We start from the raw sequence: 14,889 nt of genomic DNA on the forward strand, positions 1-14,889 counted from the left end.
GCATGATCACCGCTACTCATCGCATTATATCTGGAACCATTAGCTCAATACATCAGACAAAATGAAGATATCAGGGGAATTACTATTAAAGGGACAGAGCATAAACTGGCCTATTACGCGGATGACATTTTGATCTATCTAGGGCAACCAACATACTCCTTACTTAAATTGATGCAATCATTTGAACAATATAGTCAATTATCAGGAAACAAGATCAACATAGATAAAACCCAATTACTCTCATATAACTAGAGCCCACCAAGAGAAATTGAAAGTAGATATCCCTGGGCATGGCAAACAGAGTCTTTCAAATATTTGGGCATCATTATGCCAAAAGATTGGGCAAAATTATCAGAATGCAATTATCAGGCTATATATAGACAAAAAATAATTAAGGAAGATATAACAAGATGAAACCTAATTCTTTTTTTAGTCTCAGTTCAAGGATTGAATCCATTAAAATGAATATATTGCCCAGACTATTATATCTATTTCAGACCCTACTAATAGAAATTAACCAAAATCAATTCAATGAATGGAACAAAATGTTATCAAGATATATATGGCAAGGTAAAAGGCCTAGAGTTCGTCTCAAAACTTTGCAATTAGCCAAGGGAAGGGGGGGGGGGGAATGGGGCCTACCTTCTCTTAGAGATTATTATTTCGCAGCACAGTTGAGAGCTGTGATATGTTGGTGCAACCCATCATATGACCCTCAATGGAAAAACATTGAGAGGATACTTCCCATCCCCATACAGGCAATTTTGGCTGATAACAACTTACAAAGTTATATAAATACTATTGATAACCCATGGGTGAAATGGACTCTTAAAATATGGAAAACTATAAAAGAATATAAACTAGAGAGAGATATTGCAATTCTTAAATGGTGTGCATATGACTCAGATTTTACGCCAAATAAATTGGATGCTAGATTTAAGGACTGGACAACTAAAGTAATAACAGTTCTTTGCAATATAATAAAAGAAGGAACACTGTTCAGTTTTAAAATGCTTAAAGGGAAACAATAGAAAATCAAGACTTTTATCGGTATTTGCAGATGCGACAATATGTTAATAGGAGGGTTAAAAATGTAACTAAGGCAAGTACATGCTTGATAGAGCTATTTAGGAAAACATATGATTCAGATAATGGTAGTAGAATCATTTTAAGCGTGTATAAGGGTTTGTCAAATCTTAAAACACATTCGGCTTCATACATTAAGACAAAATGGGGGAAGGAAGGAGGGATAATTATATCTGAGGAAGAATGGACAACAATATGGAGGTAGCAATGGAAGTGTACCAGTTCACAGAAATGGGGGAAGTTAAGATATTTTATTACACCCTCTCAGAAATCCCATTATGATAGTTAACCTCCCTGTTTGCTGGAGAAATTGTGGAAATCAAAATGCAAACCATTATCATATTTTCTGGAATTGCCCCGTTATCAAAGACTATTGGAGTGGGATACATAATGCCCTACAAGACTTTTTAAATGTGAAATACCCTTAGAAGGTAAGACCATATATTTTGGATATATACCTCAAGAATGGTTGAAAAGAGATAAATATTTAATGAATATACTGTTGGTGGCTGGTAAAAAGACTCTTACTAGGAAATGGTTATCACAGAAGAGCCCAACTTTAAATACATGGATGAAAATTACAATGGACATTTACAAAATGGACAAGATAACAGCATCTGTTAATCCTAAGTTAGAACAATTTGATTCATACTGGGAAAAATGGCTTAACTACATAACATCTCTTAGGCCTGATTTTGAATATGTTGTAAAAAAAAAGATCACTCCCTACTTGTACATAGTTTTCTCCTTTCGCTTGTTCTTTCCTCTCTTCTCTGTAAGTGTATACCTCAGATAAATATTATGTGGAGATTTGTGGCAAATATGACTATATGGTATATATGTACAATATCTGAAATACATCTTATAGAAATGTTTGTTTGATGATGAACTTCAATAAAAAATTACAAAAATGGGTGCAGAGGAGACTTACAAGGATGTTGCCTGGATTGGGGAGCATGCCTTATGAGAATAGGTTGAGTGAACTCGGCCTTTTCTCCTTGGAACAACAGAGGATGATAGGTGACCTGATAGAGATGTATAAGATGATGAGAGGCTTTGATCATATGGATAGCCAGAGGCTTTTTCCCAGGGCTGAAATGGCTAACACGAGAGGGCACAGTTTTAAGGTGCTTGGAAGTAGGTATACAGGACATGTCAGGGGCAAGTGTTTTTTTTTTTAAAAACACAGAGAGTGGTGAGTACATGGAATAGGCTTCCAGCGATGGTGGTGGAGGCAGATATGATAGGGTCTTTTAAAAGACTCCTGGATAGGTACATGGAGCTTAGAAAAATAGAGGGCTATGGGTAAGCCTAGGTAATTTCTGAAGTACGCGTTTGGCACAGCATTATGGGCCGAAGGGCCTGTAGTGTGCTGTAGGTTTTCTATGTTTCTAATTCATCACATCTCATTAGTGCACAAGAGGCTGAATTAAACGTACCATTACTTTGGCCAAGCCAGCAATCAAATCAGAGAGAGTGAGAGAAAAAAAGATAAAGTGGCCTTCATCTATACATTCAGAATCAAAAGCAAGATAATCAACAGATATTTCTTACCAGGTTCACCGTGCTTGTCAATATGCAGAATTGTGCCAGTGACCAAGTCAAGATCAGGAACAGGATCTTCCTCATACTGTTAAGTATTATCAAACAAAGAGGTGAATTAGCTATGAAAATGAGCATGACACAAATGTGACAAGAAGAAAATACTGTAATCGTAAGAACTGAGCAACTCATAGAGCCAAAGAGAAGAACAAGTACCAAGGCATGATAGAGCCTGGGAAAATCTGCAGTCTCAAGTGAGCGCCGAGTACTGTCTGGGGCTGCTTGTTAAACATTCGTTATCACATAGTACTCTGTTTGTTGCCAGGCATCCTTGATAAATTGTTACACAAAGCAGTTTTCTCATGCAACAAGCAGTCCTTTGTCAATTAGTTATCCTCCAACATTATTCTCACAAATCAGTCAGGTTTCAGCCCTTTTAATTCTGCAAATAATTCCTCAACAACAAGAAAATATTGTGAACGTAAGAACTGAACAACTGATAGTGCCAAAGAGAAGAACAAGTACCATGGCATGATACACAGTGACCACAGTAAGATGTTTACATTCAAGCTGCAAAGTTATATACGATGCCGGAATTAAATTCTACTGAACCTAATAACCCATGAAGCCTCAGGGTTACCAGTTTTGAATCACCCATTCTGAAATTATGCCATTTGGCAAGTTGAGTGTCCTACAAAACGTGACAATACCTTGAGTGAAAAAATAACTTCAATTGCATAAAGGCTATGTGATAGTCACATACTTCCACTAAATACTCTCATAGCAGATGCACCTTCAGCCCAGAGACATGTGAAAAAAAGTTCGATTTGATATCCCCCTCGTTGATTCTTTTACCATCTCTAGCAGCTATGTACTTTGGACTCAGCTAACTCATTAGAGATATTACAAGGCCAGCATCCCTCAACATTCTGTGCCCTTGCTACTCTCAGCATTATTTTCAAACAAACTTCAACACAAGTATTAATACATCAACTGAGGAAGGTCAGTACATGGTAACCATTGGACAATTCCTTACCCACTTCTGGCATGATGCCTTAACAATGCATTGAATCCAGTCATTTTGCAGATTCCCTGAGTCACTGATTCATGACATACAACTCTGTTACCCCTATTAGGTTGCCCTGCTGACTGGAAAGACTATACCCAGAGATTCTAGCTAGGAGGTATACTCTGTGAATATCTCTTTATCAGGGGCTAGCATATGATTGATCTGTGAGGCGGTCTCTTTATATTCAAATGTTAATTAGGGAAGATTCTCACTAAGTATACCTTTTTGTGTCTAAATCCAGTACCAGTTAGTTACCCACTTGATTTATTTTTACTGAACTTTTCTGTAGTGGTTTGAGTGACCACCAGGGCTTTACAGGCAAATTAAAGAGCACACAACATTATTGCTGTGGCTCTGGACACAAACATTAGCTGTACAAAGACAGATCATTTGTATCCCTGAAATACAAGTCAGGTTTATTGACAATTTGATAACCTCATGCTATTATTGATACTAGATTTATATTTCAGATTTATTCACAATTCTTTGTTTGTCATTGCAGCGACAATGTCCTCACTATATTAAAATATCATGGCTTTATCAAGTTCCAAGTGCCAACATGATTTAGTCAAAAGCCATCTCATCACTGGATTAAAATAAATTTCCTCTTCTTGGAATGAAACACCTTTATACACTCAGTGGCCACTTTATTAGGGACCTCCTGTACTTAAAGTGGCCACTGACAGTATATCCATGGTCTTCTACTGCTCTAGCCCATCCACTTCAAGGTTCGATATGTTGTGTGTTCAGAAATGTTCTTCTGCACACCACTGTTGTAACACAGGGCTATTTGAGTTACTGATGCAGTCCTATTGACTTGAAGAAATCTGGCTATTCTCCTTTGACCTCTCTCATTAACGAGGTGTTTTTGCCCACAGAACTGCTGCTCACTGGATGTTCTTTGCTTTTCGCACCATTCTCTTTAAAATCCAGACCCTGTTGTATATGAAAACCCCAGGAGATCAGCAGTTTCAAAGGTACTCAAACCACCACTTCTGGCATCAACAATCATTCCATAATCAAAGTTTCTCCTCCATTATAATGTTTTGCCTGAACAACAATGGAACCTCTTAAAACATACACACAATGCTGGATGAACTCAGCAGGCCAGGCAGCATCTATGGAAATGTATAAATAGCTGACGTTTCAGAACATGACCTTTCATCATCACTGGAAAAGAAGATGCTAAAATTAGGTGTGGGGGGTGAAGAAGTAGGACAAGCTGGAAGGCAACAGATGAAGCCAGGTAGGTGGGGGAGAGGGGACGTGGTAAAAAGCTGGAAAGTGGAAAAGGCAAAGAGCCAAAAAAGAAGGAACGATAGGAGAGGAGAGGAGAGTGGACCTTGGGAGAAAAGGACAGAGGAGGGACACTGGGGGAGCTGATGGGCAGGCGAGGAGAAGAGGTAAGAGGCCAGAGGGGGGAATAGAAGAAGAGGGAAAGTGGGGGGGGGGGGATTACTAGAAGGAAAATTTGATGCTCATGCCATCAGGTTGGTAGCTACCTAGACAGAACTAGGCAGAATATGAGGTATTGCTCCTCCACCCATCATGGCAGAACAGGAGGCCAAGGACCAACATGTCAGAATGGGAATGGGGTTAGGAATTAAAATTGTTGGCCATCGGGAAATTCTGCTCCAGATGCGGCCTCCTCTACATTGCTGAGACCCAACGTATCTGGTCCTCTCTATATTGGTGAGACACAACATAAACTGGGGAACCACATTGTTGAGCACCACCACAATATTTGCAAAAAAAACATGATTTCCCAGTGGCCAATCATTTTAATTCCTATCCTCATTTTTTCTCATGTTCTGGCCCGCTGTTCTCTTTAAATCAACAATCCCCAAAAAACACATCTACTGATCATTTCTGTCACTTCTACAAATAAACAGGTCACTTCACTTCCATTAACAATAACGTGTTTGAGGGAATAAGGAACCAAGCTGTGTCAATGCAGTTTTTAAAAACTTAACCACTTACTTGACTGAGCTGAATTGTTTCCTTTTGTCCAAGCATTGGTAGGATATCCTCTAGATAATAATCCTTCACAGGGTACATGAAACCTGGCACAGTCACTACAGGGCAGTTCCCATAGTAATCTGATATCCGCTCAGTGTCACTGGTGGCGCTCATAAGGATGATCTTCAGCTTGGGGTTAGCATCCATCACATTCTTCAGCAAGATGAGCAGGAAGTCGGTATTGACATCACGCTCATGGACTTCATCCACAATGACGTGACTAATACCTTCTAGTGAGGGATTCCCTTGCAGCTTCTTCAAGAGAATGCCAACAGTACAGAATAGCAATGCTCCTCCTCGTGGAGGCAACATGCTCTCTAACCGTACCTGGTAGCCCACATTTTTCTTGAGGGCTGGTCCCATTTCATAGGCTACCCTTTGCCTCACTGACACAGCACTGATCCTCCGGGGCTGGGTTATCAGAATGTTACAGTGGGCTCCTCGGTTATCAGTTATGAATTTCTCCAATATGAACTGTGGGATCCTGGTGGTCTTTCCACATCCGGTTGCTCCAGCTATGACCACAATGCGATTTTCCTCAATGGCAGAGATGATTGCTTCCTTGTGAGAGTCAACAGGAAGTGGCTTAACTTTCACCAGCTGGGATCTCTGCCACAGCCTGAGCAATCTCTGATTGATGTGTTCCATCTCTCCAGGTAGCATCGGAACGTAGGCATTTCCTGTGATGGCATCACTAATCAAACCAAACTTTGAAGTTGGATCCACAGTTTCTGGGTCAGGGTTGATAAGTTTGGGCTCACTGAATTCAGGTGGTGTCTCCACCGTGTACTGAGGGAGGAACACGGGAAGAAGAAAAATGTTAGCTGTATTCCTGAGATTGATGAGCACATACCAAAGATGTCACAAAGAAGTATAGTTAAATCATTTTAAAAGTGAATTTTGTATTCATTCCCTTTAGTAGGCCATCGTTTGGTTCAAAGTAATAGGTGGAATCTTGTGTGTCTGAATAGCACAACACAATTCAATATAAATTCATGTATTTTTTTCCCTACATTCTCAATTAGTCATTCTTAACATACAGGTTCAGGCAGAGATTAACAGAATTATATAGTACAGGCACACGTAGAGCCCACTGAGTTTGTGGTGGCTCTTTTTAAATAAACAGGCCCTGTTAATCCCATTTCAATTTCTATTCCTCAAAGCCCTCAATATCAAAGTTATTCATTTGTTAAGATGTGACATTGGCAAGGTTGCATTATTTTCCATAATCTCCTAATCCTGAAGAATTTTTAATAAACATTCTGATAAATTCTTTGCACAATAGAACAGCTCCCTAAAAAAACACAAACATAATGTGGAACTACAAAGTAGTTTATGACTGCAATCACCTACACTATGAATCATTCTGAGATGGGATATCTGGATATTAATACCAATTGTACCTTACATGGTGTTTCTAACTTTAAGACTAAAAGGGAAAAGCTTATTCAAAATTGTCTTGAATTCTTCACATTCTATTATTATCAATTTTTAGCTTTATGCCTGTTGAATGGACTTGGATGGTTGAAAATGCTATTGTCAGTTCTGTTTTATTTGGAAAAGTATTTTTTTTTAAATCAGTGTTTCTTTGTAAACAATGGGAATTAAACATTTTGCCAAGGAGTCATTAAATAACTTTTGGTGGATTCAGCTTTGGACAAGGTTCCTTTGCTTGTATAAGGCTTGACGTAGTTGCTAAGAATCCTACCAGGGTCATTAATTTGTGAAGGTGTATTTCCGAACTGACCTTTCACATAGGATATAAAGCTTTCTCGGCACCGACTCCCTCACAAATGCCTTAACAAAAAACTGACAAGTGTTAATAATGCCTGCAGAAGGCCTTTGATCAGTCTAATGATTTGATTGACATTCAATAAAGATAAAACTACATCAAAACTAAGAATTTTAATTGCTGAAATTGAAGATGATAAGGGTCATAATGAAGTAAGTATATGTTGCTGAAAAGAATGCAAGTTGTCATACACTAGCTGTGAGAAAGAGACAAAAAATGATACCACTAAGGTCTGATCAACCTATAAAATTCCTGGATTCCAAACTAATGTTTTTGGATTCTGGGATAAATTTGCAGTTCTGCAGTGAGTGTAGCTGTTAGAGGTACATTGAATTGCTGAGTAACCATTGCTCTACATATCAAATAAAAATTAGCAAATACTATTTTTCACAATATTTAAGGACACCCTTTTCTCTAATAACACAAGCACAACTGCAAGTACCTCACATCATTACAATTCATCCACAACATCTGTGCAGTTTATTTGAAAAAGCAGTCTAATAATCCTCTTACCCAGCTACAGCCTTGAATTCTTTATCCAGTGGTCATAGGTATTTAACAAGGGGTTCTGCTTCCACCATCCTTGTCTAACAGTACAGCATACACTCCAAGCAAAATATATTTCTCCTGGCTTCTGAATTTTGCCAGTTAGCTTAAATCCTGTCATCATCAATTCTTTAGCCAGCAGAAACAGTTCCTTCATTGTCATTCTTTCAAAACCATTCCTAAATTTTTAACAGGTCTAACTAAAGTGTTCCTGCAACCTTCAAATGCAGCAAGCTTTTTTGAATTTCCACAGTGTGAAAACGTTGACTGCTACAGTTTAAAAATATGACAGAAATAGTTTGCTGGAAAACATTTTTAATGTCAGGCTAGTTTATCAGATGCTTATATAAAGAAGACTAAGAATGTACTGACTTGGTTCAGATATTGCTGGATTCGCTGCTGGAGATCCTTGGGGATTTCTAGCCTGATTGGTCTCCGTTCCTTTTCACTCAGTTCTTTTATTGCCACCAGATTGTACATGGCATGGGTGAGTGGTTGGTTTTTTTGGTTAAGCAAGCCCAAATCCTGCCATGAAGACAAAGATACACAAGTTTACCTCCAAGGCCCGAGAACATTCTCTTAAGTTTAATTTTGTGAAAAAACAGCATAACAGACAAATCAATGGATAACAAACTCACAACTGTCCTGTACTCCACAGAGCTGTGAATTAAAAGCTTCTTTCCCATCTTTGGGATCTATAATTCAATCCAATTCAAACTCAAGGAATACATTTCTTCTTTCACTTCACTCAGTAAAGGTCTATTTCAATTCCTGATGGCTGTACAGATTTCACAAATCCAAAATCCACTTCCTGTTCAATCAACCTCACTTACAGAAGCCACCGGACTCCTGGGCTGATAAAAAATCTAACCTGTTCCTGTTGCAGTAGGAGACTAAAGTGGATGGCTGGAGCCCTGGTCTGCAACTGATGCACACTGTACTTTTGCTCGAAGTGTTTGATATCACAACAGAGAGATTGGCAGCCTGTTTCTAACCAATGCTGCAAAATCCCTGAGTGTGTTTAATGGAGAGCAGAGAGATTTATGCAATCGAATCCATGGAATATTTCAAAGTACAGCTAATACACTCTGTAAATGGTTACGTCTGTTTGATGGCAGAGTGGAGAGGGGTATTTATGCAGTATGGATTATTTACTCCCTCTTCTGCAAAGCAGCAAGTTCTTTCCAGCTTGGCCCTCCCTTAAATGCTCTGATATGATGATCTCGAGCCATTCTCACCCATAGTAACCAGTATTGTAATGGTGCATTTACATTCATACCATTCTTAAATGATAGCTAACTGATAGCGCCAAATTTGCAGATAAGACTTGCTCCAGACGGAAAATCAGAACAGCAGAAAATGCTAGAAACACTCAATAGAGCCTAACAGAACCTGTGAAAAAAAACAGAATTAACAGGATCAGATGAATTGAGAAAGAGAGAAAACAAGTCAATTTGAACTTGCAGAGGGGGCTGGGAGGGATGGATGGGGAAAAAAGGAATATTCACTCTATGTTGTGACATTCCTTTGTCTCATACCCTCTCTATAATTTAAAATTTATCTTCCCTCTTTAACAGTTCTGATGAAAGAACTTGGATCTGAAACAAATGGTTTCTCTTTCACAAGTGTTACTCAGCTCACTGCGTCCTTTCTAACTCTATGTTGTCCTGGACTACATACGGTACTGTATTTGCACATTCAAGTATCATCAAAGGTTTGTTGATAAGAATGAAAAAAACCCACAAATACTGTAAGTCCAAAATTAAAATAAAAATTGCTGGAAACCTCAGTGGGTCAGGCAGTATCTGTGGAAAGAGAAACAGAGTTTATACTACAGGCTAAAGACATTTGTCAGAACTTGATTTCTGTGTTCCAAGGAAAGACAACAATTCAGGTACAATTTAGAGAAAGGATTCAATCTGAAACACTGGCTCTCCATTTCCCTCTACAGATGCTGCCTGACATCCAGTTCATCCAGCAGTTCAATTTTTGCGCCAGATTCTAGATTTTATATTTTTGTCTACGTCAACTTTTCAACAGGGTGAGTTGGCGAATTTGAAATTCAGCTGGCATGCCACAAAGAAGACATTTCTAATATCATGAAGCACAAGACTCTGCTCAGCAAGTTGCAATCACCTTCAGCTTCTTACAGGCTATAGCTGCTGCTCTTCTTTCCGCCTCTGCTTTCCGCCGACCACTTGCGACGAAAGTCATTGGGCTTGGCCACTGCACCTCAAGTCGACAGACCTTCGGTGAACTACCCTCTGTGGAATATTTCAGATAATCCTGAGGGAATACATTTATGTTAATCAACATTGGTCTTATTTACTGGATCAGATTAGCAATGATACCATATGGCCAAGCAAACACAAAAACATACAATGATGGAAGCTCACATTCCTCTCCTATTTCTTCCCTTCTTGTGTGTACATGTGTATGTATGATATACGTCACATGGAAAGGTGTTGTAGTATGACTGATTTAAACTCAAATCATGTAGCAGTGGAAAAGTTGGATCAGATACAAAAAGGAAAAGAAGGTGTAGATAGCACTTGAGTAGGAAATAATATAAAATTAGACTGGAGAAATAAATAAGATGGAGAATTAGTAAGAAAGACAAAGACCACTTCTGTTAGATCTAGAGATGTTGTTGTTCAGAAGATTCTTCGGAAGTCCAGAATGAACTACAGATCCTATGGTTACAGCTTTTTATTAGATATTCATCATAATACAGGTCAGACAGTCAGCTGTCAGTAACCGAAGCAAGTAAAAAGTAGTAAAGAGTTGATCACATGCTCTTTCTTTATAACGTAAACTGATCTAAACCAGTTCGATGAGGAAGGTACTGACTGGGCAGCACTTCAGCTTTTCAGACAAAAAAAAGCTAAAGAAATACAGAACAAAATATACTACAAGTTACTGAAAGCTTACAACGCATGATTATAAAAACATACAAGTGTAAAGAAGGCTAAATCTACAAGAAAAAATAATAAAACAAATGATTTGGATCCTATTTCAATATCTCAGAGTGCATGGCATGTGTGTGAGAGCACAGACAATGGTGAACAAAATGTGCAAACAATAATGGAAGCAGTAGGCTACATGAGGATGTAGGTAGGCCGGCAGAATGAGCAAATGAGTGGTAGATTGAATTTATTAAAGAAATGGGAAGTGAAATGTTTTGGCAGAAGGAACAATGGAAAAATACTAATAATCTGATTATTCTGAAATCCCAGTGTTTCAGTATCTGTTTCCCATGCTCCCTGTAAATTTCCCAGGGCCCCATTTCCCAAGCTCTCTTTAAACTCACCATGACCTCTGTTTAAAATCAGTATGACCCTACTCCCCACACTCCCTTTAAACTCAGTGTTGCTTTTCACATTTTGTTCAAATCAAAGGGCCCCATTTCCCAGCCTCCCTTTTAACTCACTGGGGTCCCATTTCCAGTGTCCTTTACAAACTCACAGGGTTTACTGGAAAACTAGTTATACTACTGTATAACATGAAACAAAAAGCAGATTAAAAGTGAGTTGAGGTATTAAAAGCTGCAAAATCCAATACTCTGGAAATTTTGCCAGTCCCACAGCTGCCTGATTATCAGAGCTTCACTGTGCCAGCAGTAATGTTCTAAATACATACAGGAACAAAGATATTTGAACAAATATAACTGCATTGGTGCTGCTTCACACACCCATGCTGAGATTGTCAATTTCATCAACTTTGCCTCCAACTTCCAACCTCCCCTTAACGTCACTTGGTCCATTTCTGACACCTCTCTCTCCTTTCTCAATTTCTCTGTCTCCATTTCTGGAGAAAAACTGTCTACCAACATCTTTTATAAACCTACCAATTCCCATGGCTATTTTGATTATACCTTTACCCACCCTGTCTCCTGTGAAAAATGTTCTTCCCTTTTATCAGTTCCTTAGGATTAATTCATTATTAAATAACACGCGTGGCCGCAAGGGCTGGCAATTAAACAGTAGTTTGCATTTATGCTGTAATGTTTCTTGTAACTCTAACTATTTTCTTTTCTCAGTTCCTTCGTCTTCATTGCATCAGTTCCCAGGATAGGATTTCCTTTCCAGGACATCAGAGATGGCCTCCTCCAAAGAGTGGAGTTTCCCTTCCTCCACCATTGATGTTGCCCTCACCCACATTTGCCTGCCATCCTCGTTCACCTCTTCTTCCTGCCACTTTAACAGGCAGAGTGTTCCTCTTGCCCTCACCTACCACCCCATGAGCCGCTGCATCCAACACATCATTCTCTGCAACTTCCACCATCTTCAATGACACTGATCACATCTTTACTCCACCCCTACTCTCACCTTTCCCCAGGGATTGCTTCCTCTGTGATTTTCTTCTCTTTTCATCCCTTCCCACTAATCCTTCTCCTCGTACATCTCCCTACAAGCAAGACAATTGCTACACCTGCACATTTACGCCCTCTCTCAGCTCCATTCTGGGCCCCAAACAGCCCTCCTTTGTGAGGAAACACCTCACCTGCGAAACTGTCTATTATAGCTGGAGCTCCCAAAGCAGCCTTCTCTACACTGGTGAGAGACTTCACATGAATTGGGGGACCGCTTTGTCGAGCACCTCTGTTCCATCCGCCAAAAGCGGTACTTCCTGGTGGCCAACCTTTCAGTTTGGACATGTCAGAGCATGGCCTCCTCTTCTGCCACAATGAAGCCATTTTCAGGGTGGAGGAACAACACCTCTAGGTAGGCTCTAACCTGATGGCATGGGCATCAATTTCTCCTTCCTATAAAAAAAAACATTTCTCTCCCCTTTCTCTCTTCTTCTATTTCACACTCTGATAGAAAACAGTGGAATATTCTAGGACTGGGGGGGATACACAATTAAAACAAAGAGCATAAATCAGAGGGTGTGAGACCCATTTTATTAGAATAAACATGATGTCATTATGATTTAATACACGTCGCCATCAAGGGCACTGAAAACAAGAACAAGCAAGCTTTTGAAAGGAAACTGGATAAACACACATGGGAAAATAATTTTCCAAACTACAGGAAAAAACCAAGGATTAGAGTGAATCGATTATTTATTCCATGAGCAGCTGCCAAAATTTGGTCACATTCTATGTGGATTATCTCGTAAAGCCATAGTTTTGTCACATATTCCAAGTGTAGTTGGCAAGTCATAAATTGCCTCTAATGCAGAGGTGAGTGATAGAAGCTGGGAGTTAATGGGAATATGAGGAGAATAAAACAAATGAGATCAATGTAGAATTAGTTTAAATTGGGGAAAGGCATAGACACGATTGGCTCAAGGGTATGCTTCTGTGCTATTTGTCTCTGACTCAAATATCTGCTTACTCTGGCAACATCACAAATGGAAAAAAGGGCTTCACTGTTGAATTTTATTTTATAATTCTCTTAAAAATACATTGAGAAACTATGATATGATGAACGCACTATACAAAAGTAAATCATTATGGAAAGATTAAATGCATGATATTTATAAATGATAGAAGTCTATGCAGACAAGATCAGTTTTTGCAGCATGTCTGACAGTTGAGTAAAAAGTGGTTAAAGAACATACATAGTACTAGAAAGTTTGTGAATCCTGTAAAATTTTCTCTAGTTCTGTGTAAATATGACCCAAAATGTGATCAGATCTTTAAGCAAGTGATAAAACTAGATCAAGAGAACCCAATTAAATAACATTTTTAAAATCTTTTTTATTGATTATTATTGAGATCAACAAAAAAATACATTAAGGTAATCAAGTCAATATATCATTAGGTACAATGAAAAATTAAATTAGCAAATAACTGATTAACAAAGCTAAGCATATATCAATAATAATAAGTAAAAATAAAGTATTAAGAGTATTTTTTGATAGAAAGAAAAAAAGAACCCCTACTAACTAAAAAAAACGAGAAAAAAAAACACCCCATCAATCTGCCAACTCAAATTCATTTAAACAAAAATCGGAAGGAAACCATATTAATTAACTCAAATCAGATGATAGTAAATGAACCCCACCTTTTCTCAAAATCAAATCGAGAATCAAAAGTTCGACTTCTGATTTTCTCCAAACTAAGACACAGCATCACCTGAGAAAACCATTGTATCAAAGGAGGAGCAGAAACATCTTTTCATTTCAACAAAATAGCCCTTCTGGCCAGTAATGTAACAAATGCAATTGCATGTTGGTCTGATGGAGAAATACCATGAATATATTGAGGGATCATAGCAAACAAAACTGTCAATTTATTAGGTTGTAAATTAATTTTTAAAACTTTAGAAATTGTAGAGAAAATAGATTTCCAAAAATGTTTTAATACGGAACACGACCAAAACATGTGTCTGGGTTTTACATCTATCACACTGACTATCAACATTAGGAAACAACACAAAAACATTATACTTGTTCATTTATTTATTAAGAAAAATGATCCAATATTACATGTACTTGTTGAAAAAAGTATGTGAACCTCTGGGGTAATGCCTTCTACAAAAGCTATTTGGAGTTAGGTGTTCCAATCAATGAGATGAGATCGAAGGTGTGCGCTGAAAAGGTGCCCTACCCTGTTTTAAAAAAAAAGACACACAAAGGCAGGCTACCGACAGAGCTGCTCTTCTCAAGAAAGATTTGTTTACGAGCACCATGCCTCAAACAATCTTAGAAGAAAAATTGTACAGGTACATGAAGCTGGAAAAGGTTACAAAAGCATTTCTAAAGACCGGAGGTTTCATCAGTCCACAGTAAGAGAAATTGTCTACAAATGGAGGAATCTCTGTACTGTTGCTACTCTCCCTAGAAGTGGGCATCTTGCAAAGATCACACCAAGAGCACAATGTGCAAT

At 38.5% G+C, this 14,889-nt stretch overlaps 1 protein-coding gene across 1 annotated transcript in view; it reads right to left on the minus strand.

Moving 5' to 3' along the window:
• Positions 1–14,889, minus strand: part of dhx30 (DEAH (Asp-Glu-Ala-His) box helicase 30) — a 78,120-nt gene that overhangs the window by 33,734 nt on the left and 29,497 nt on the right. The window contains exons 6-9 of the mRNA XM_073049505.1: positions 10,191–10,340; positions 8,427–8,579; positions 5,678–6,505; positions 2,641–2,716 (exon numbers count right to left, since the gene is read on the minus strand). Coding sequence (XP_072905606.1) covers positions 2,641–2,716; positions 5,678–6,505; positions 8,427–8,579; positions 10,191–10,340 — 1,207 coding nt within the window. The remainder of the gene's footprint in view (positions 1–2,640; positions 2,717–5,677; positions 6,506–8,426; positions 8,580–10,190; positions 10,341–14,889) is intronic.

Source organism: Hemitrygon akajei, chromosome 1 (genome assembly GCF_048418815.1).
Source record: "Hemitrygon akajei chromosome 1, sHemAka1.3, whole genome shotgun sequence".
NCBI classification, from domain to species: Eukaryota; Metazoa; Chordata; class Chondrichthyes; order Myliobatiformes; family Dasyatidae; genus Hemitrygon; species Hemitrygon akajei.